Raw genomic sequence first — 19,954 nt, 5'->3', positions numbered from 1 at the left:
AGAGAGAGAGAGAGAGAGAGAGAGAGAGAGAGAGAGAGGGAGAGAGGAGTAAGGAAGAGGTCTGCAGAGAGAGGGACGTTGACGTTGGAGACAAGGTCTAGAGACGAGGGCTAGAGGGGGAATAGGTTGAAAAGCGCAGAGGGTCAAATAAAGGGAGCGAGTGCAGCTTAATAATAGATGAGTTCACATCAGTAAAGGAAGCCCGGTCCGATGGGACGAGGGAGGGTGTGATCCGCGCGGTATGAGGACTCTTCTGGTCCCCGCCGAGGCCCGTGCCCCGGCTGTATCTTCACTGCAGCGCCGGCCTGACATTTACAGAGGACGGAGCGCTGTTCTGACAGGACCCCAACACATTCACAGCCAGCTGAACAGGACCCCCAAGCAGCCCCGGTCCAAAACCAGAACGTCCACTTCACCCGGACTGAACCCCCGCCCCGACCACCTGCCCGGCGACCGGTACCCGGCCACAGCCCAGTCTCAACCAATCAGCTTCAACCATTTAGACAGCATATGTATTTAATACATTCGGTCGGGTTTGTTCTAAATGTTACTTCTGTGGCTGTCTTTGTAGGATGCAAAACACACACACACACACACACACACACACACACACACACACACACACACACACACACACACACACACACACACACACACACACACACACACACACACACACACACAATCACACACACACACACACACACACACACACACACACACACACACACACACACACACACACGCACACAGACACACCTGTGTGTGTGTGTATTTGTTTGTGTGAACAATAGGAACAATAATTACATACATATGAAGTGAACAATAACTGTGAAATTACGAATGAATATGATCATACAGTTAAAGTATTGCACACAAAAAAAAACGAAAAATATTTGAAGAATGTATCAGTTCCTTATAAACAGACAGTTATCATTCTGAATGATCGATGGTGTGAGTCCCTGACAATTTATAGAGGAAAAACTGCAAAACGAGTCTGGCTCTGGCCTTGGTTTTGGACCCCGGCTTTGAAACTAACTAACCCTTTGTGTTCACGACAAATCACAGACATCTGTTTGGCCTTGATGGAGCACCTCCTACATTCTCAGTTGAGGGACAAAACATCTGATGTCTGACGTTTGACCTGCCCTTGGAATGAGACAGCCTTGGTGAGGTGCACCCCAACAACGTCTGAGACAAGCACTTTATCCCTCTCCCTCCAAACCGATTTTTGGGTCTTGTTACCAAAACAATATCCACGTCACAAACCACTACTTGGTAATCGATTATACGCGCAGTTATTATTGAGTGTTTCATTCTATTCTGCCAAAACCCCAGGCATTTACATTACATTCACCTCAAGCCATTTATTGGATGATTTGACCCGAAATGTCGCACAAGTGAGGCTGAGTACACAGTATGCAGTATGGAGTACGCACCGATAATATCTAACAGAGCTGAAGCCAAAAGGTTGGAGCAAGGGAAGAGCAAACAACAGAAGCCCCGCTCAAATAGATGATGTGTAGAACCCCTTTTTGCTCTCTCATTCTCACACAAACACGCAAACACACCACACACACACACACTGCACCAGCACACACACTAACACACAAACACCCACACACACACCAGCCACACACACGCACACAGAACAGCACACAAACACCAACACACACACGCACAAACACACCCATGTACATAATCCAGTCAGTCCTTAGGAGCCTGCCTTGCTGAAGAAGAGGCCCTACACCTGCTGCATGGGGCCTCCTGGGGGTGAACGATAATGGGGGGGGGGGGAAACTCTCCTCCACCCCCTCCACACCACCTCTCCCTTCCACCACAGCACCCCACGTTACCCTCTCCACCGCGGGGCCCCCGGGGAGCTTCCTGGAGGCCACGACCAGGCGTCGGCCCCGGGGCCCCGGCCACCTGGCCCCAGCAATTCATCTTTTCCTCCTCAACAGATTGTTATTATGCCGCTGGTCTTGTGTATCCTCCAGGCAAAACGAGGGGCCCCTCTTCTGAGGGGCCGTGCACAGAGTGAGGCCCCGCACTTCACTGGGGGAGGGGCCGGATTGAACCATTGTTTGGAACAGTGATGTATGGTTTTGGTTTATTTCATGAGGGCAGCAGTCATTTATGGTATTCATTATGATCATGTCATGTTTATCGTAACACATTGATCATTAAAATATGTGATCTGCTTATGAATTGAAACCTACGTCAATTCATAACATTAAAATGTATGTTTAATGAATCAGTAACAATTAATTGTTTTAATTCTTTAATATCTGAAGGAATGTATGGCGGGGGGGTGTATGGATGACTGCGGGAGGTTCCATGCCGCTGATAGCCACTGAGGTGCCCCCCCCCCCCCCCCGCTGGGAGATCCCGGCCCGCTGAGAGGTGAAAGAGGCAAGTAGCAAGAAATGAGGCCTCTCAGGGGTGCACTACCTGGGCTCTATACATCAAAGCCTGTGTAGGGGGCAGCGAGGTGGCTCCTCTGTCAGCGCCTCTGCTGCTGCTGCTGCTGCTGCTGCTGCTGCTGGGGCCGGCGGACAAATAGGCTGGAGGGTTCAGTGCATTAACCCACATGTTGACACCTGGTCGGTCAGAACAGAGAGGCAAGGGCAGGCTGCTCTGAAAGACACGTAGCTGGGGTCCATGAGGTGCTATAGGCACGCACACGTGCACACGCACGGATGCAAACGCACGGATGCAAACGCACCCACATGCGCACATGCATGTACACTTTAGGACATGCTGCCGTACGTAGATATTTCCCGTTTTTTTAATGACACTTATAGTGTCATTAAACGGGGTGCCGTTTTTTTAATGACACCCCCCCCCCCCCCAACTCTGTATGTTTTTTCTCTCGATGTTGCATCCGGATTTATCTATACACCTTTTTTTCTGTCACAGAGCTGTGTGTGTGTGTGTGAGTGGGAGTTTGTTTTGTGGACAGAGGAAGAGACACAGACACAACATAACCACAGACAGATACAGGCAGAGACTCTCACTCTCAAACGTAAACCTCACACACACACACACACACACACACACACACACACACACACACACACACACACACACACACACACACACACACACACACACACACACACACACACACGTGGGTGGGTTCAGAAGCGACTGTGTAACGGTAGGAAACATAACAGAGACATGGACCAGAACACCTGTGCAGACAGGAGAGATTAGACGATTAAGTTCACTGGTTCATCTGCCGCGGGAAAAGGCCACACACTCATCACACATTCATTATTTTAATGGCCGTCCTTCAAACGCTTTTAAACTGTGATTCCTGCCTACGCAGAATGCAGGTTCTTTGTGTTTGAAGGGTGCTATAAATAACTAAACTGTACCGTATATTGTGTAATCAAAACACGGATTACAATAAAGCCGTTGGGTTTCTCATGCGTTCCAAATGTGACGCGACTTGTGTGCACGTCTGCACGACATGACTCACTTGCAAGGCGAATTACGGCGGCATTTGCCCTCCAATTATTAATATAGGAGAACCTTTTCGACTTGGGTACAATTTATTTACCCTCGTGTTACCCCGAGACAAAGAAGCAAACGGAAAATTAAAAAAAATAAAATAATAACCTCTACCTTCATCTCTGTCGGCAACCTAAATCCTCGAGTGTAAACACAGCCAAAAATTAAATTAAAAAGAGCTAAATGGAAGTACTTGTGTGTCTTAGAACTTGTATGCACCTTGCTGTTTGAAGGATTAGGTAAATCAAACACACACACACACACACACACACCAAGGTTGATGTATAATGGGACAAGAAAGACACAAGCGAGTGGTGAACTGGATGTATGATTATCTTAGTTGTTTATTAAAATAAGATATGCTCCTCCACATTGCTTTTGTGAATAATGAACGACTGTGTTTGGAGCCAGCTTCCATAGGAATAGAGAACTGACCTCAGGGGCTCATTCAAGTTGATCAGGTCAAAGGTCAGGGAGAAACACCATCAATTAGCCTTGCACTCCCCATTCATAAGAAACCCACCTGGACTACACTTATGCAATGTCCCTGGGCTGACACAGAACAGCAAGCATCCACAAATTGTTAGCACCAAAAACATCGAAAATATTTCAGTTTTCGTAGGAACTTCAACACCAAAAACGAAATGACTATTTTGAAACGAATGTTTTTAGGGACATTTAAAACAAAAGCCCAACCGACTTGAGTCTGCTTTAGTGGCGTGGCGTGCCAAAAGCAGCTGTGACAATATGAACGATGCCTCCACCTCTGTCACACAACCTGATTTGGTCTCCTGGTGGCCTACATACCTTGGCTTCCGCCAGATAGAAATACCCCCCATGGATCCCGAAATACACAGCAGGCGAGCTGGGCCTCATAGAGTCGTGAGGTAGGGCGCTTGCAGGAGGAGGGGAGAAGGGAAGGGCCAGCACCGCGGAGCGGCAAGCCCGGGCAGGCCGCTCGGCAACCAACACCTCGGAATGGCCTCGGATTCAAACTCACAACACGGGCGGAACATACCGAAGGGCTGGAGTTGAGCGCATTACACCCCCATCCGAAAGGCCAAGCATAACTTGTATGTTTTGCTTTACTGGCTTCCGAGGTGAACGCTAAAAGTTCAGCCTTGTCAAAGCATAAACAGAAGTATATGTTTTTCATCAAACTGATGAAAATAATGGTCACGCCAAATGCTTAACGAGGTTCAACAGCTCTCAGCCTTTATTTAGTCAAACGTCTTCCCTCGAATCGTTTTTAAATAGGTGGAAGGGTTCGTTGGGGTTATGTGTTGCTTTTCAAAAGTCTTGCCTGACACCCTGTGGCGACATATAGATATTGCAGCGACCGATAGTTGAACGACAGAGGGCGCTAGAAGGCTTTTCATTTACAGGAAACTCCTAATTTGTGTAAGTGATAAATATATAATATACTTCAGATTGGCGGGGAGTAACCCCCAGGATAAGCCAATAATCTATAATAAGCATCACAATCGGTTACCATCATTACTAAGACTAAAAACATCACCAATACAGCTTTTAGCAAAACAAAGCCTCTATCATTAGCTAATTCATGTAGAGCTCCATAATATTTAAGACCCGAGTCCTCTTACGGTCATAAATCTGACCCAAAGACATCGATATCTCGGCCATACTACTCACACTATAGACCTTCAACAGTCTCAGAAGACGATGCGACTATTGAAGGTTGAACCTCTTATGTCCGGACTGCAGTACCGACTGAGACGCTGCGGTCAGCCAATGTGTCGGCACAGCGTTCTTCTTCAGCCCAACAGTGGTCGCTGTGTGAAGGAGCTTGCCTGTGCTGACTGAATGACCTGGATATATTCTCTTAATTAACAACTAAGGCAATTATGGCATAGTGTGCTGTGATTTAACACAATTCTAAAGCACTCAAATGCCTTCCGAAGCATCGGTGCTGCTGCTGAAAAACATAATCTATAGCAGGCCAGGCTGATAAGACTGCATGTGTGTATATAGGTACTGTTTTGTCACAAGTTATACAGAGGTTTGGAAGTACCAATTGCTGACCAACGATTTTGAATGTACAAATGTTCGGAACGCAACCTACGGAGACGTAGCCCCGCCCCTCAGCACTGTGCCGTTCGTTCTGCGTCATTGTCCTGCTCAAAAACAAGCAGACCCCATCCCCCTGAGGAGTTACGATGGTAAACTGGCCATCCGCCACGTCGACCTTGCTATCCTCATCTCAGCCGGGGGAAGATTCGGATGAAGAGGATCATGCTGATGAAGGTGAAGGAGACGAGGAAGAGCATGATCCACAGGAACCAGTTGACGGCCTTCTTGGTGTGCTGCTCCAGCCGCTCCGACTCCGTCTTCAGCTTATCAAAGTTCACGTCGGCCTGCCGCATCGAGTGGCTGAGCGTCTGCGGGAGCCGGAGGAGGGGGGGGGAAACACAGGCCAGTTACTACCGTGGACGACCAGCGCTGCACCTTGAAGGGCCGGTGGTACCCTGAGATCTTACAGGCTCGCATCTGAACACCTGAAAGAAATTGTTGGAGCCGAAACTGCCTAGTTCGTGATTTTTACCTCCATACTGTATTATGCTTTTATTGCTGTATGCTTTTTACCCTATGCAAGGTGACCTTGAGTGACTGAAATGCGCCGAAGATATAATGTATTATCATATCTGCAGCCAGAAGGGAATCAGAGTTTCACTATAACGTGAACACATCTAACAATGGGATAGGGTTAGGGTCAAGACGATCAAAATGTCTCTAACTAGATTTCGTCTCACATTAACCGCACAGTAAGAGAGTACCACGCATCAGCACACAACCACCCTCCCAGCCCCCCCCCCCCCCGGGTTCCGGTTCGTCTGGCGTAGGGCCGGCGGCCCACCTGGTTGTCCTGCTTGATGATGTTCTGGGCGGCCATGGTGTTGTTCTTCAGGTTCCGGGCCAGGTGCAGCATGTCCTCGGCCAGCTTCTCCTGCAGCAGGTGGTGGTGCTGCAGCACCGCGTCCAGCTCCGTCGCCGTCTGCCGCTCGTCCAGAGGCACGCCCCTGGGGACCCCAAAAGGGACACAGGCCCCCCCCCCCGTTAGCCGCCCGCTGACGCTGCCATCGCTCCATGGGTCAGGACCCCAAGAGTCGCTCACTAGCTTCAGCAAAAGACTCAATACTCACTTGTTCAGAGTTCACCTTGACTCTGCATAGCCTCCTCCTCATGCAGTTATTTTGTGTTGTGCGTCCTGACACTTTATGTACACACTTATTGTGTGTTGTAAATCCATGTACTTGAAATGTTTTTACTTAGCTTTGTGTAGCTTCTTATCCTAGCTATCTTTGTTGCACACGGGGAATGGGTTAACCTAACAATTGTTAGTGCTTGGAACTTGGTTCTATGAACATCCTTACTGTAACGACACAGCAATATATTCTTTATCTATCTTCTGACCAATGCACTTGTAGTAAGTCGCTTTGGATAAAAGTGTCTGCTAAATGGCAAAAATGTAAAATGTAGAACATCCGGTCATTTCATTACGGAGCCACGATACATTTCATATTCTTTCCAGCTCTCGTCTGACTGACAAGGTGTCTCAAGTGTTGAGGATTGGAAACTGACAATGGATGCACGGCCAATGTCACATATAAATTGACCTTATCTTTGAACAGCCTTTGACACATCCTTAAACTTTAACTGTATTTGATAGACTTCTGTTTACCTTCTGTTTCGCAAATCCTGATTCGCGTTACCTAAGGAGAAAAGATTAAAAGGGTTATAACATTTCAAGAATGCATTTTTAAGTTGTCCTTTTTGAATAAGTTTTGTTTTCTTTTTTTACAAAGTCCTCACCCGACGCGTCCTGTGAGAGGGGATTGGAAAAGAGGAAAATGTCTTACTTTCAGAATGTTACACTAAGTAGATTTGAAGGTCAGCGTGGACTTAAAGTAAGCCAGCCCCCTTACCGTGCCCAACAGCTCATTCCTCATCTCTTCTGTACACCGGGCCTTCGTCTGCATGTGAACCGTCTTTGATGCAGGCGTTCTCTCATTGGCTATCGTGGGAGTTCGTCCCGGAGCAAGAAGTTGATTGGCTAATGCTTTCTCTGTTGTTGAAGACTGAAGAAAAAAATGGGACTCTGAATTTTTTTCTCTTTACTGTGATTACATACAGCATTTCACCCGTTGAGAAAATTACTATCAATACAATTTGAACAGTGTTCGTGACAGCGCATGATTCATCTATACTGACCAATTTCTCAGCATCCAGGATTCCCTTTAGGAAGTCTACCTTCCTTGTGTAATCTGTCAGCACTTCTGGTGTAGGTTTGCTTGGGGGGAAAAAAATAGATACAGTCTGTAATCACATACATTGTAAAAGATTATACATGATTAATTCAACCGTTTTGGACTATCATCCATAATAAAATATACAACTAACTTTACCTTGGGGTTTTCCTCAAAGCCACCAACATATCCTCGAGGGCACCAACATACTGAAAAAGAAACAAAGAAAACCGTCACGTCCGTGTTTTGTGGTCGGTCTAACGTTATGGCATCTGGCAAGATATCGTCTTAAACCGATATATGACAATACAGCCCAAGATGTAGCTCTGGATGTAAACTAAAGAAAAAAGGACGTAACAGACAATTATTTTCGTCAACCTTAAATCAGAAAGACCAGAGCTCAGAAGGAAAGAACCACGTATTTCAAATCCTGTCCGCGTATTACTATTACGGCAAATAGAGCCGGTTTAAGGTTTGTTTACATGATATGCAATATGCCATGCTAGTGCATGAAACTCCACAGCCATCGAACATTGTTGTGTTAGTGTCCCTAATGACTGACAGGTCTATGCTGCAACAGCATCAGGTTCCCTGGCCTGATTCTGAGCCAGTGCGATGTGTAACACGGTCCTATGACTTGTCATATTTTTACATGACGAGCTACAGATGCAACTTGGCTCCAAATGAACATTAATAACGAAGATTTCTGATTTTGGGAATAAGTTAGTATTATAATACGGGTATATTTTTTACAATGAAATGAAAGCAAGTGTTCGTGTGGAGGGCGAATATAATAGGTATTTACGATTGGTCATTGACGACGTGGCTCTCCGAGGGACTGTGCAACAGGAGAATGAAATAAAAATCGAAAGACAGTGACAAACGGATGCAATGCTTACCTTTTCTAATCGCCATTCTGTCTCACCTCGTTTTTCGGCGGCTATAGATTCGCAGCGAGACAATAACCTGATAAAATTGATTTCTAGCCTAGACGAAGCCATGTTTGGATCTGACAGACCGTCGCGGAATTTTGACGTAACTAGACTTTAGAGAGGGGCGGGCAATGATGTCGTCACGCCAGCTTATTACTAGTATCGTGCAAGATATATATTTTTTTTTGTTTAAGTTTACAGTCGTCCTGTTGTAGTTGTATATTACTGTGTAGTAGAGAAGAATACTAGCAGAATAACATTACACCTTGAAAACGATTTTTTTTTTACCCAATCTGCAGTGCACTGAAATAACATCACGGTTGAATCATCAGGTACATTATTGCATCACATTTACCTTAGGTGAGCATATTGGCTTAAAACAGATATTTGTAGAAATATCCATTATTTATGCATGCAGAATAACCCTGTATGCTAGCTGTATTTTAATATCTACAATTAACTTAGTTTAATCAACAAAGAATTTATCCTTTATCAACAGAATATTTGTTTAATATTTTCTATCTGTAGAACTTATTTCTATAAAAAAAATAACACAACAGAGGTTATTACAAGCATCATTTACTATCTTGTCCCGTCAATGGTAACACAACATCATACAGATCCAATCACACACCAAAACACATCGTCTTCTTATCCCACTCAAAACATGACACACGGACGAGACGGCATTCAACAGCAAAGAGAAACATTAGTTTTACAAATACAAAGTCGGCAAAATACCATACTTCAACGAGGTACGCTTTTATTGTGCCACCTTGCTTCCACCTTGGAAGCCGGGTAACATACACACATGTGTGGGTTCAGCCATATCTTTATGTGAGGACTTGAGGGTGGTCGACATCGTGCCATGGGGGCTAACATTGTTACTGGGTGTCTGCTTTGAGCCCGAGGAAAAGTGTTGAGTGTTGCTTGTGAGCGTTTCCCTATTGCCGTGACGGTGGCTTCTCTCGGCGTGTGTCGTTGTGTGACGCTGCGGGTAAAGAGGGCGAGGAGTGAAACTCCTCGGAGACTCGTAAGGCGCCAGGACATTCATAGTGTGTGTGTGTGTGTGTGTGTGTGTGTGTGTGTGTGTGTGTGTGTGTGTGTGTGTGTGTGTGTGTGTGTGTGTGTGTGTGTGTGTGTGTGTGTGTGTGTGTGTGTGTGTGTGTGTGTGTGCGTCTTTTGACGTTTGTAACGCCTCTTGAGTTGGTTTGACGTACAATCTGCTCAGAAGTATTTACACAAAAGACCCCTCTACCGTAAGACAAAGGGTAACAGCCCATCCCTCTCTCCCCTCGATCCATGCCGCATAGTTAACGTGGACAAACTGTTTTGCTTGTATGCCGTTCAGTTGCAATACAAAATCAAGGCACTAGTCAACTTCTAAACAAGCACACTGGCTTAATGTGCTTATTGCGAATACTACGAAATACATGTAAAAGGTGCAGTTATAGCCTGTAGGATGTCCTTGAAATAGCACAAATGATGGTGGGTAATGTGGGTAAAAATCGCAAAAAAAAAAGAAGGTTTTTTTGTCCAAAAGGTCCATCATGAGGCCGTTATAACTCCAGCCCCTTCCGATCAACGTCCATGACCACAATATATTAATAATGATAGAAAAAGTGCTTGGCAACATCATGACCTGTTGTGTCAAAGTCTCAGGACGACAAGATTCTAAAAGGGTAACTCTTAAACTGGTTACCATGGAAACCTCTACTTAACAAGTCCGTTTTTGCCTTCCTCTCTCCTTCCCGTCACATGGCGGTCATCCACATAACCCATAAAGCCCTCCTGTCGTCTCCTCTCCGTGGCCGTGTCCTATTGTGTGTTTCTCTATTGTAGTTCCCCTAGCGTCTTAACCCCTTCCTGTGGACGGACGTCTCTCCACTGGGGGGCCGGCTCCCTCTCCTGTCCCAGGGCCGCCCCCCTCAGTGACCGCCCGCCCCGTCAAGCGTCGCTGCTCTCCGTGCGAGAGGGGTCCGGGTCGGAGAAGCGTCTTCGGCCCTGGTGGGCGGAGCCGTGAGTCTGCTGGCACGGCGGGATGAGCGTCGTCATGGAGACGGAGGAGGAGGAGGAGGAGGCGCCGTCGTCCAGGTACATGGACCGGGTGATGTCCTCGCGCCGGCCGGGCGGGTCCCTCGCCCTCCGCGGCGGCCTGGAGGCGCGGGCGGCCTGGGGGGAGGGGCCCGGGTCCAGGGACCGGGACTGAGCCAGAAGGCCGTGGGGGAGCTTCACCGTGCCGGGGATGACCGGATTCCGCATGAGCTGGAGTCTGACGTTTGGAGTGGTGGGGGTGGAGGAGGAGGAGGAGGAGGAGGAGGAGGAGGAGGAGGAGGGGGAGGAGGAAGAGGAGCTGCCAGGGCTGAGGCTCTGCGGGGAGAGACGCGGTCCACCGGGGGCCTTGGGTTGCGGGGAGAGGTCAGAGAGGAGAGGTCGGGGTCGGGAGACCTGCTTGGAGCTCCTCTGCAGGGCCCAGCTGGGTCCTGGAGGGGAAGGGGAGGAGACGGGAGGGGGAGAGTCAGTGGACGGGGGGGCGACAGCGTCTGGTCGTCTCTCAGAGCAGCCGGTCTGAAAGAGTTAGTGCGCAAGGATGTTCACGCAGCTCTGAACCACCAAGAGGAGAATGGTGGAACTCATCATGTTTTCTGATGATGTGAAAACATGGTGAAGTATAAGGTGAATGCAATGTTAAAGAACTTTTGCTTGCGTTGCAGATTTAAATGTTTATAAAAGATGAAGTTGACGGTGAGAGAAGGTGATAACATGCACCTTGCATGCGCGTTATACAGGGCCTGCACCAACTATTCGATGGGATCTTACAACTGATGAACTATGAAGATTGACACCAAGCAAGCAATCCATGCAGGAGATCACACACACACACACGGTGGTTGCAGTTTCTCCAACCTTCTTGGCTATAGCGCAGACGCCACCGCCACCACATCCCCATCACTGGTCCAGACCTGCACCGCAACAGAAGACCCAGGCGTGTGGAAGGTCAGAAACCCACTGAGTGGAGGCAGCGGCCCAAGGGCAGAGAGGGAGAGGGAGAGGGAGAGGGAGAGGGAGAGGGAGAGACAGAGACAGAGACAGAGAGAGAGCGCCCCTCAGTACTAACCTTCTGCCTCGGAGCGTCGCTGGTCGTCCAGGAGGCTCTCGGAGCTCAGCGAGGCCTCAGAGTCCAGGTTTTCCTGGTCCGAGCCCGGCTGCTCCAGCTCCGGGAGGCGGCACGCCAGGTCGTCCCTGAGCGGGGCCGAGGAAGGGGGACGTTAACGAGAGGAGAAAGGAGGCAAAGGGTGACATTCCACAGACCAGAGCCCGTGGTTTTATCTAGGGTGATCTAGGTGGACACATGTGATGTCACAGGTGGCTGGATTATTTTAAGCGGTGAACCTCTGACGGCTCATCCGCCTTGGGGCCCTTTAATAGTGTGATGGTTCTGCATTTCAATGGGGTTCATCGTCTTCTTCTTGTGAGTGCGTATATGTGATTGTATAGTTGTGTATGCACGCTTGAGTGTGTTTATAAATGCATATTTATGAGATGATGTGTGATGGTGCGTGTGTTTATAAATGCATATTTGTGAGTTGATGTGTAATTGTGCGTGTATGTGTTTATAAATGCATATTTGTGAGTTGATGTGTGATTGGGCGTGCGTGTATATAAATGCATATTTGTGATGTGTAACGGTGCGTGTGTGTGTGTTTAAAGAAGCAAATATACAGGCAAGGACATTTTTTGTTAAACTAAGATATCGTACTTCTCTTGCTTGATGGTCTTGATGCGCTCCATGAGATTCTGCTCTGCCTCGGCGTCCGAGTCCAGGGGTTCGTTCTCAGGCACGGCCGTCAGGTCACAGCCGGGCTTCTCGTTGAGCTGGAGGAGAAGAATGTTCTACATCACACCGGGACTCCACTCGGATCACAGTGTCAGAGCCGGGTGGACATGGCGTTAGGTTGGTTGTGTTGGGACCCAAGACATCGATCGATACCACTTTAGTGAGTGATCTAAAGGGAGGACTGCGAGAATGGCGACCGTATAGACTCATGCATCTGCAACATGCCGTACTGGCAGCCGCTCTGTAGAACATAGCAGGTGGATGAGGTGGAGAGAGAGAGAGAGGAGGCCGAGAAGGAGGCTGAGAGATACAGGGGCACGGAATCGGCTCAATAGAAACCACTTGAATGGGTGACCGACTGTTTTAGTTTCGGGATTTATAGGCACCAACTGAGGGCTCTGTGTGTTTTTAAGTCCCTTCAGGAGGAAGGAACACCTTCTTTTACGCTTAAAAAAACTAAAAACCTCCAAAAAAATTATTGAGCAAAAACAAATGGCCTCAATTGATTTAAGTGTCCTTTACTGGGATGCTTCGGAAGCCACTGTATTCTCAGAAATGGTTTGGCTCACAAAAGACAAACCATTCCAGAACGTACCAGAACCTCTAGAACCCATAACCAACTACTGAAGAACACGGCACACAAAAAACCAACCAACCAAATGAACAACCACACATGAGAACAGGGATTCATCACAAACAGAACGACCACCACACTCCACGAGCGACATGCAGCGAACGACCGGTTAGTAAGAGAGGAACGACGTCAGTCGAAAGGACGGAACGAGGAGAGGGAGAGAGGGAAGGAGAGAGGGGGAGGAGAGGAGGTCACAGATCACCGTAGGTCAACATGCCATGCAGAGCCGCATCAGCAATGTGCACATGACACACTCACTACGTCTACCACTACTACCAGGACTACTCGAGACTAGCGCTTCATGATACATACCACCACTCCTTTGTAAGGAGCTGAGAACCTGAGAGGGAAATGCCAGTAGTGCTAAGGGGAGACAAGGAACATTGCGGAACGTTACCCACAGAACACAAGGAACCTCGCACTAGAACTGACATGGTAAGGCACAACAAACATGGTAGAACTCTGATCGTAGAACTCTTGATTAGACTAGTTCCGATACAGATAACGGTATCGGAAATTCCTCCGATCCTGCCTGAAATGCAGTATCAATTATCGGCGAGTACGCGAGTCTATGCGCCAATCCGATGCCATAACATTACTAGCTTATTTACAAGCAGGCAAAGAACATCACAAACACGTGCGATGTTATGCTGCGTTGATTGACGGCTGGGGGTGGATAGTCGTACGTTCAAGCTACCAAGTCGGGAAAACATGGAGGCTCACGCTTAACTGCAAGAATATCAATGTATTACTCTAATTATAGATTATAAATGTAAGTGATCCAGTTCTGATTTTTTTTTTTTATTGTTGTCAGTAAGTGAACCTACTATACATTGCCGTCATCGTAAGAGAACCCTTCAATAATGACAAGTGCTATTAGTAGTGACAATGCTAGATTCTGCATCGGTATGTACTCGGTATCGGCCGATGCTCAAGTTCAGGAATCGGTATCGGGGAAAAAAGGCATCAGAACATGTCTACTCTTGATACTTGGTATAAGAATTGCTGACACTGTCTATCAGAGGATCAGGACAAAACAGGCTGTGATGCTACCTCAACGGGGTGAGGGGTGTGCGCTCAGACCGTACCAGGTTGGCGGGCTCGGTCTCTGGAGCGTGGGGGCCGGGTCTCACCGTGTTCTGCCTCTTGAGCTTCAGCTGGTTGACGGCCAGAGTCTCTGCGTACTCCAGCTGCTCGATCTCCTCCATCTTCTCGTTGTAGCGTCTGATCTGCTCGTTGATCACCAGCTCCACGCACCTGAGGCGCAGGACGGGGTTTTAAACCGGGACGCACGCGCGGAGAGAGGGACGACGGAACACAGGAAGTTGAACCAATCAGCCAATTAATCGATGATTTGACTAAATGGATAAGATAATCAAGAGTTAATTGAATGAGTCAAAGTTCAGGAGTTTTCAGAGAACTGATGAGTAATCGACGGTAAATGGTAAATGGACTTATAACTGCATTTATATCAAGCTTTTCTAACCAGTGGCCACTCAAAGCGCTTTACAATATTGGCTTACATTCACCCATTTATAAAAAAAATAATCACCCATTCATGCACACATTCACACACAGACGGTTGTTCCACAATGCAAGGAGACAGCCAGCTGGTTTGGAGCGGTTAGGGTGAGGTGTCTTGCTCAGGGACACCTCGACACTCAGATAGGAGGAGCCGGGGATCGAACTAGCAACCTTGCGGTTACCAGCCAACGCGCTCTGCTGTACCTCCCGAGCCACACGCCACCCGGCATCTTTAATGGACCGACGATGTATCAGAATATTCGTGAATCAACGGACGAATCTCAGGGATCAATCTAATCGAGGATCAGATGAACGGTCGGCCCGTGATTCGTGTGGTTCTGGCTCTTCTCCGGTGAGAGGCTGCGGTGGGCCAAGGTCGAGGGGGGCTTACGTGGTGGTCTTGGCCACGTCTCTCATGCTCATCAGGGGGTCTGCGCTGTCGGGGCAGCGCAGGATGCAGGGGGCGAACACGATGGCCAGGGAGTTGGGGGACATGCGGTTGTGAGGTTCCTCCTTGGACACCCTGCGGAGCGGGGACAAAACATGGCGTTACAAAATAACACTCTCGTGAGCGAGGAGTTTGTTGTTCACATTTCAGTGGTAGAATGTTTTTTCACTTGGTTAATTTACATTTAGGGCATTTAGCCGACACTTTTATCCAAAGTGACCTACATTAAGTACTTTTTTCACAAGCAGAGAAACAATACATCGCGCTCGGTAACGTAAGGATGTTCAACAACCCATTGCAAAGCACTAACAATCACTAGGTTAACCCATTCACTGTTTACAACAACGATAGCTAGGATTAGATGCTACACAATGCTAAGTACTATAATTAAGTGCAAGGATGAACACCATACAAAAAAGTGTGTACATTAAGTGTTAAATTACATTTTTTACAGATTTTTCTATTGACTTCGATTTTTCTATGAGTTAGTGACACAATTAAAAAAGATTGCTCCGACATTCTCACGCGTCACTATCTTGACGTCGGATGGATTATTGTTGCCGCCTTCCCAGTGGCCGTCTAGTCAAACGTTTACCTGACAAGGTGGAAGATGAGTCTCTCCAAGGTGCTGAAGTTGGCCGTCGGGAGCTCCTCCAGCACTTTGTAGATGGCATGAAGCTGTTCCTGTTTCTCTGGTAGCTCTACGCCCGGGCAAACACACACACACACACACACACACACACACACACAGTCAGACACTTGAAAAGCTGCAGAGCTTCCATTCTATGTTCTTTCCGTTACTCAATGGCGCCACTTAGTGGTGACTTTATGCGGTTCGTTTTTTTTGCTTTTGCATTGAACGCGTCGTTAGCGTCACCCTCCTTACCGATGGCCCTCAGGAAGTCGTTGTAATGGATGAAGGTCAGGAGGGGGTCGGGGAGCTCCCGGAGCCACTGCTTCACCAGGCCTGTCACCGTGTGGATGGGGTAGTCCTCCAGACACACCAGGTGGGGGTCTACAGCCCGGACGACAACACAAACGCACTGGGTCAGAGCCCACCGCCCAATACATCTGGGAATTACCCCCCATTGGGCTTCTTCTACATTATTATTTTACATTTCAGAACTGGAAGAGATGCGCTGTTTGATTTCACTCAAAGAGGAGATAAGTGATGGTTTGTAACACACACACACACACACACAGTAAGGAGCTTCACTTTATAAAGACTTGTGGGAAAATGTTCTAACTTTACAGTCACACTCACTTTCTTTGAACTTAGACTAGCTAACACTTGCACTATGTACTGGATAGGTAATTGTTTTTTGGTAATTAGTAAGTGAGGTGCACACACACACACACACACACACACACACACACACACACACACACACACACACACACACACACACACACACACACACACACACACACACACACACACACACACACACACACACACACACACACCTGTGTCGAGGCGCTGGTGCAGCTCCTTGATGCGGTTGGCCGAGCCCGACTTGCGGTAGATGCCCTCCGTGTACAGGCCGTGCATCTCCACGTGCTCCAGCATCCTCTCCATCACCATGGGGACGGGGTTCTTGTCGCTGATCAGGCGACAGATGCGCACCCCAAAGTGTGTCCCGTCCCACTCGTCGTCGCTCTGGGGATGAGACAGACAGCACTAGCCGATCAACAAGGCATCATGTCTCCATATGAATTATAATCATACAGTAATAATGCAAAATATCCATACAAAATATGAATAAAAAAATTGAATAATGAAGTTCCCCCTGACCGAATGTGTACAATATACAACACATAACTGTCTATATTCTCTTGCAAAAGAAAATGATATTATGATTTTTAGATAGTATAACTACTTAATAACCAGTCGAGACAACGTTTTAGAACCTCCTCCCATGAGGAGATGCAGGTTTGTTCTCGCTCCATGTGGAGGTCTAGTGCCAGACTGGTTTGAACCGGTCTGCATGGTGACGGGTGCCCTACCTTTTTGGCGCAGAAGGTGGAGCAGTCGGTCACGATCTTGCAGAGGCACTTCTTGTGGCACACCATTTTGCAATCTGAACAAAAAACAAAAAACATCAAGATATAAAGAAAATACGTTAGCAGAACAATGAACAAAAAAGCTTTTTTTAAATCGAGGAACGCTGAAAAAAATTAACGGGTGAATTGTTCAGCGTTTAGAGGGAAATGTATTAAACCCATTGACCCGTGTCAGTGTGGCCAGGGGTTCAATACTCACAGCTACACATGTAGGCCTTCTCCATGCCCCAAATGTAGGAGGTGCACTGGTCACATGACTGCATGATGTTGACCTGATAGGTGCTGAACATGTGGTCCAGGGGGCTGTCCATCTAACACAACAGGAACAACAGGATTCCGTCAGCGTTGGTCAACAGTACGTTTTCCATGGGATTCCATCAGAAGATAAAGGAAACACCTTCACACCAAACTCAATGCTTACACTTTTGTCCTTTTTCCGGCGTTTCTTCCTGGCTTTAGCAGGCTGAAACACAAAGAAGGGATGGGTGTCAATTCAGCCCCTAAGGCAACAGCTCACCGCCCGTTTGAGCAAAGGCTAAATTCCGCCTTTTAAAGCCCAACAACAATAGCTGTATCTTCTACTCTTCTGTTACCATGGTGCTCGTCAATAACACCTCAACAGGGGGGCACAGTGTATGAAAAATAACTGGGAGGGAATCGGGATAGTTGTACTTTTGTTATCATCATTAAAAAGGGGGATATTGAATAAAAGACCATAATTACACCATGTTCTTTTTGGCAATAGTGATAAGGCAGAGTCCCAGACAACTGAGGGTTAATATGCTGACCTTGACAGGCTCCTCCTCCTTCTTCATCTCCCCTCTGATGAAGCCGTCGAGCACCGACTGGAACAGGTTCACCACCAGCTGCACCTCCCCCTTCTGGCCCTCCCCCGCCAGGTGGATGACCTTGGCCTGGTAGCCCTTCATCAGGTCTTTGTAGCCGATGGTGAGCTTCTGCTCCAGGTGAGAGGGGGAGAGGGAGGGAGACGGAGATGAAAGAGATGAAACATGAGTGTTTCATGCTTTCTAGTTCAGTTTCCTCTACGATTGCATTGGCACTTTTAAGGAGATATCACATGTTCCCCTTGTACATCTGACGGGCGCTATATTAGATGTGCAATGCAATGTATGTATCTGATCTGTTACAGTTACAGCTTGGACTTTATCATAGAGTGACCAATAAGATGTAAAAGACAAATGAGGTGTGTGTGCGTGAGTGAAAGTGTGAGTGCATGTGAACTCACCGTGAGGGAGTACATGGCCAATATGTTCTTCCTGAATTCCATAGTCGCCGTGACGAAGATGGCTTCTGTGGCCGACAGCTGTTTTCCCCTGGAGCGGAAATCATTCACCTGCAAGCACACACAGTGTCAGACAGAAGGTCCATCGATGCAGCGAGGGCATACAAGAGTTGGCACACAGCTCAAAAAAAACGATGCATGGAAAAAAACTGAGACATTCATATTAAATAATTGGATCTTTTTATGGATTCATAAATAACTAAACTTAATTAAACTATATTTAGTAAAAAAGGTGACAGCTAATGACCATTTTTTAAATAAAGAGTCATTTATTAGATATCCAATCGTCCACATAATTAATGATATCAGTTGTGTGTGTGTCTCTCTGTGTGTGTGTGTGTGTGTGTGTCTCTGTGTGTGTGTGTGTGTGTGTGTGTGTGTGTGTGTGTGTGTGTGTGTGTGTGTGTGTGTGTGTGTGTGTGTGTGTGTGTGTGTGACTGTGTGTGACTGTGTGTGACTGTGTGTGTGTGTGTGTGTCTGTGTGCGTGTCTGTGTGTGTGTCCGTGTGTCCGTGTGTCCGTGTCTGTCTGTCTAGCTCACCTGGTTGCCTAGGAACTCGTCCAGGTGCCGCAGCTCGTTGGAGTTGGTGATCTCGCGGTCCAGCGAGGCGTTCCACTGCTCAGAGACCCGCGTGGCGCGGCTGATCTTGATGGTGGGGTTGCGGCTCAGCCCCTTCCCCGCGGAGTCCGAGTGGGGGCGGGACGACTGGCCGGCCGCCGGGGCTTCAGACGCACACGGAGACACCCAGCGTCACGTTCACACTCGGCAGACGCTCTCATCCAAATCCACTTACAATAGGTACATTTGTCAGAAGAAAGAGAAACCATCTATCGCTGACGGTACAGCAAGGATGTTCGTAGAACCAAGTGCCAAGCACCAACTATTGTTATGTTAACCCATTCCCCGTAGACAACAAAGATAGCTAGGATAAGATGCTACACGATGCTAACTACTATTGTTAAGTGCAAGGACGTACAACATACAATAAGTGTCTCAGAGGGGGGTGTGTGTGTGTGTGTGTGTGTGTGTGTGTGTGTGTGTGTGTGTGTGTGTGTGTGTGTGTGTGTCTTTTGGGGTGGCTGGTAAGCGACTCTGCGGTCCCAAACATCGGCAGGGAGCTCGTCACAGCCACTGCGGTGCCTGCCGTCACCCCGCGTGTACAACCTCGTGTTTGGAATGACCTCCCTGGAATCCTCCATCTGGTCTTTAACCTCCAGACCTCAATTCTGTTTGTACTTCATGGTAGAGCAGCGGCTTCTAATTATTATTGTATTATTCTGTGACTGTGAAGCGTGACCCCACGAAGGCCATCGTTTACCCAGAGAGCAAACGAGTGTGATTAGCCAAGGCCCTGGAACAACATTAGCACACCTGTGTTTTGCTTTCCATTTCTCCCTCTCCAGGAAGTGTGGTCGGTTTGGGCTTCA

General features: G+C 47.7%; 2 protein-coding genes across 9 annotated transcripts in view; both read right to left on the bottom strand.

Moving 5' to 3' along the window:
* Nucleotides 1-3,845: 3,845 nt before the first annotated feature.
* Nucleotides 3,846-8,830, bottom strand: use1 (unconventional SNARE in the ER 1 homolog (S. cerevisiae)). The gene is made up of 7 exons (XM_060067851.1): nucleotides 8,684-8,830; nucleotides 7,944-7,993; nucleotides 7,750-7,828; nucleotides 7,465-7,616; nucleotides 7,220-7,267; nucleotides 6,395-6,557; nucleotides 3,846-5,918 (listed from the first exon to the last, which is right to left on the bottom strand). Exons 1-7 carry the CDS (start codon nucleotides 8,783-8,785, stop codon nucleotides 5,736-5,738), a joined length of 777 nt encoding a protein of 258 aa, XP_059923834.1. The 5' UTR covers nucleotides 8,786-8,830; the 3' UTR covers nucleotides 3,846-5,735.
* Nucleotides 8,831-9,279: 449 nt separating this feature from the next.
* Nucleotides 9,280-19,954, bottom strand: part of si:zfos-588f8.1 — a 57,293-nt gene continuing 46,618 nt past the window's right edge. For 5 of the 8 annotated variants that reach the window (XM_060067771.1, XM_060067775.1, XM_060067774.1 and 2 more), the window contains 15 exons: nucleotides 19,068-19,249; nucleotides 18,471-18,578; nucleotides 18,013-18,180; nucleotides 17,646-17,687; nucleotides 17,424-17,535; nucleotides 17,168-17,241; nucleotides 16,628-16,820; nucleotides 16,047-16,175; nucleotides 15,756-15,861; nucleotides 15,104-15,235; nucleotides 14,322-14,445; nucleotides 13,501-13,551; nucleotides 12,477-12,592; nucleotides 11,835-11,959; nucleotides 9,280-11,199 (listed from right to left, as the gene is read on the bottom strand). In XM_060067771.1, the coding sequence (XP_059923754.1) occupies nucleotides 10,664-11,199; nucleotides 11,835-11,959; nucleotides 12,477-12,592; nucleotides 13,501-13,551; nucleotides 14,322-14,445; nucleotides 15,104-15,235; nucleotides 15,756-15,861; nucleotides 16,047-16,175; nucleotides 16,628-16,820; nucleotides 17,168-17,241; nucleotides 17,424-17,535; nucleotides 17,646-17,687; nucleotides 18,013-18,180; nucleotides 18,471-18,578; nucleotides 19,068-19,249 (2,198 nt within the window). In that variant the 3' untranslated portion in view covers nucleotides 9,280-10,663. Of the gene's footprint in view, nucleotides 11,200-11,623; nucleotides 11,680-11,834; nucleotides 11,960-12,476; nucleotides 12,593-13,500; nucleotides 13,552-14,321; nucleotides 14,446-15,103; nucleotides 15,236-15,755; nucleotides 15,862-16,046; nucleotides 16,176-16,627; nucleotides 16,821-17,167; nucleotides 17,242-17,423; nucleotides 17,536-17,645; nucleotides 17,688-18,012; nucleotides 18,181-18,470; nucleotides 18,579-19,067; nucleotides 19,250-19,954 lie in introns of all 8 variants that reach the window. The other 3 variants (XM_060067773.1, XM_060067778.1, XM_060067777.1) reach the window with 2 other exon arrangements.

This window comes from Gadus macrocephalus, chromosome 12 (assembly GCF_031168955.1).
Source record: "Gadus macrocephalus chromosome 12, ASM3116895v1".
In the NCBI taxonomy this organism is placed as follows: Eukaryota; Metazoa; Chordata; class Actinopteri; order Gadiformes; family Gadidae; genus Gadus; species Gadus macrocephalus.
The sequence above is the reverse complement of the archived record's forward strand: the minus strand, read 5'-3'. Positions and strand labels throughout refer to the sequence as shown.

Bases quoted from the DNA above. Each gene is read 5' to 3' on its own strand.
- use1 (XM_060067851.1), bottom strand. From the start codon at position 8,785: ATGGCTTCGTCTAGGCTAGAAATCAATTTTATCAGGTTATTGTCTCGC. The intron at 7,829-7,943 runs GTAAAGTTAGTT...TTTCCCCCCAAG, and splicing joins GCTTTGAGGAAAACCCCAAG to CAAACCTACACCAGAAGTGC. The intron at 5,919-6,394 runs GTGGGCCGCCGG...CGGCTCCCGCAG, and splicing joins TCATCAAGCAGGACAACCAG to ACGCTCAGCCACTCGATGCG.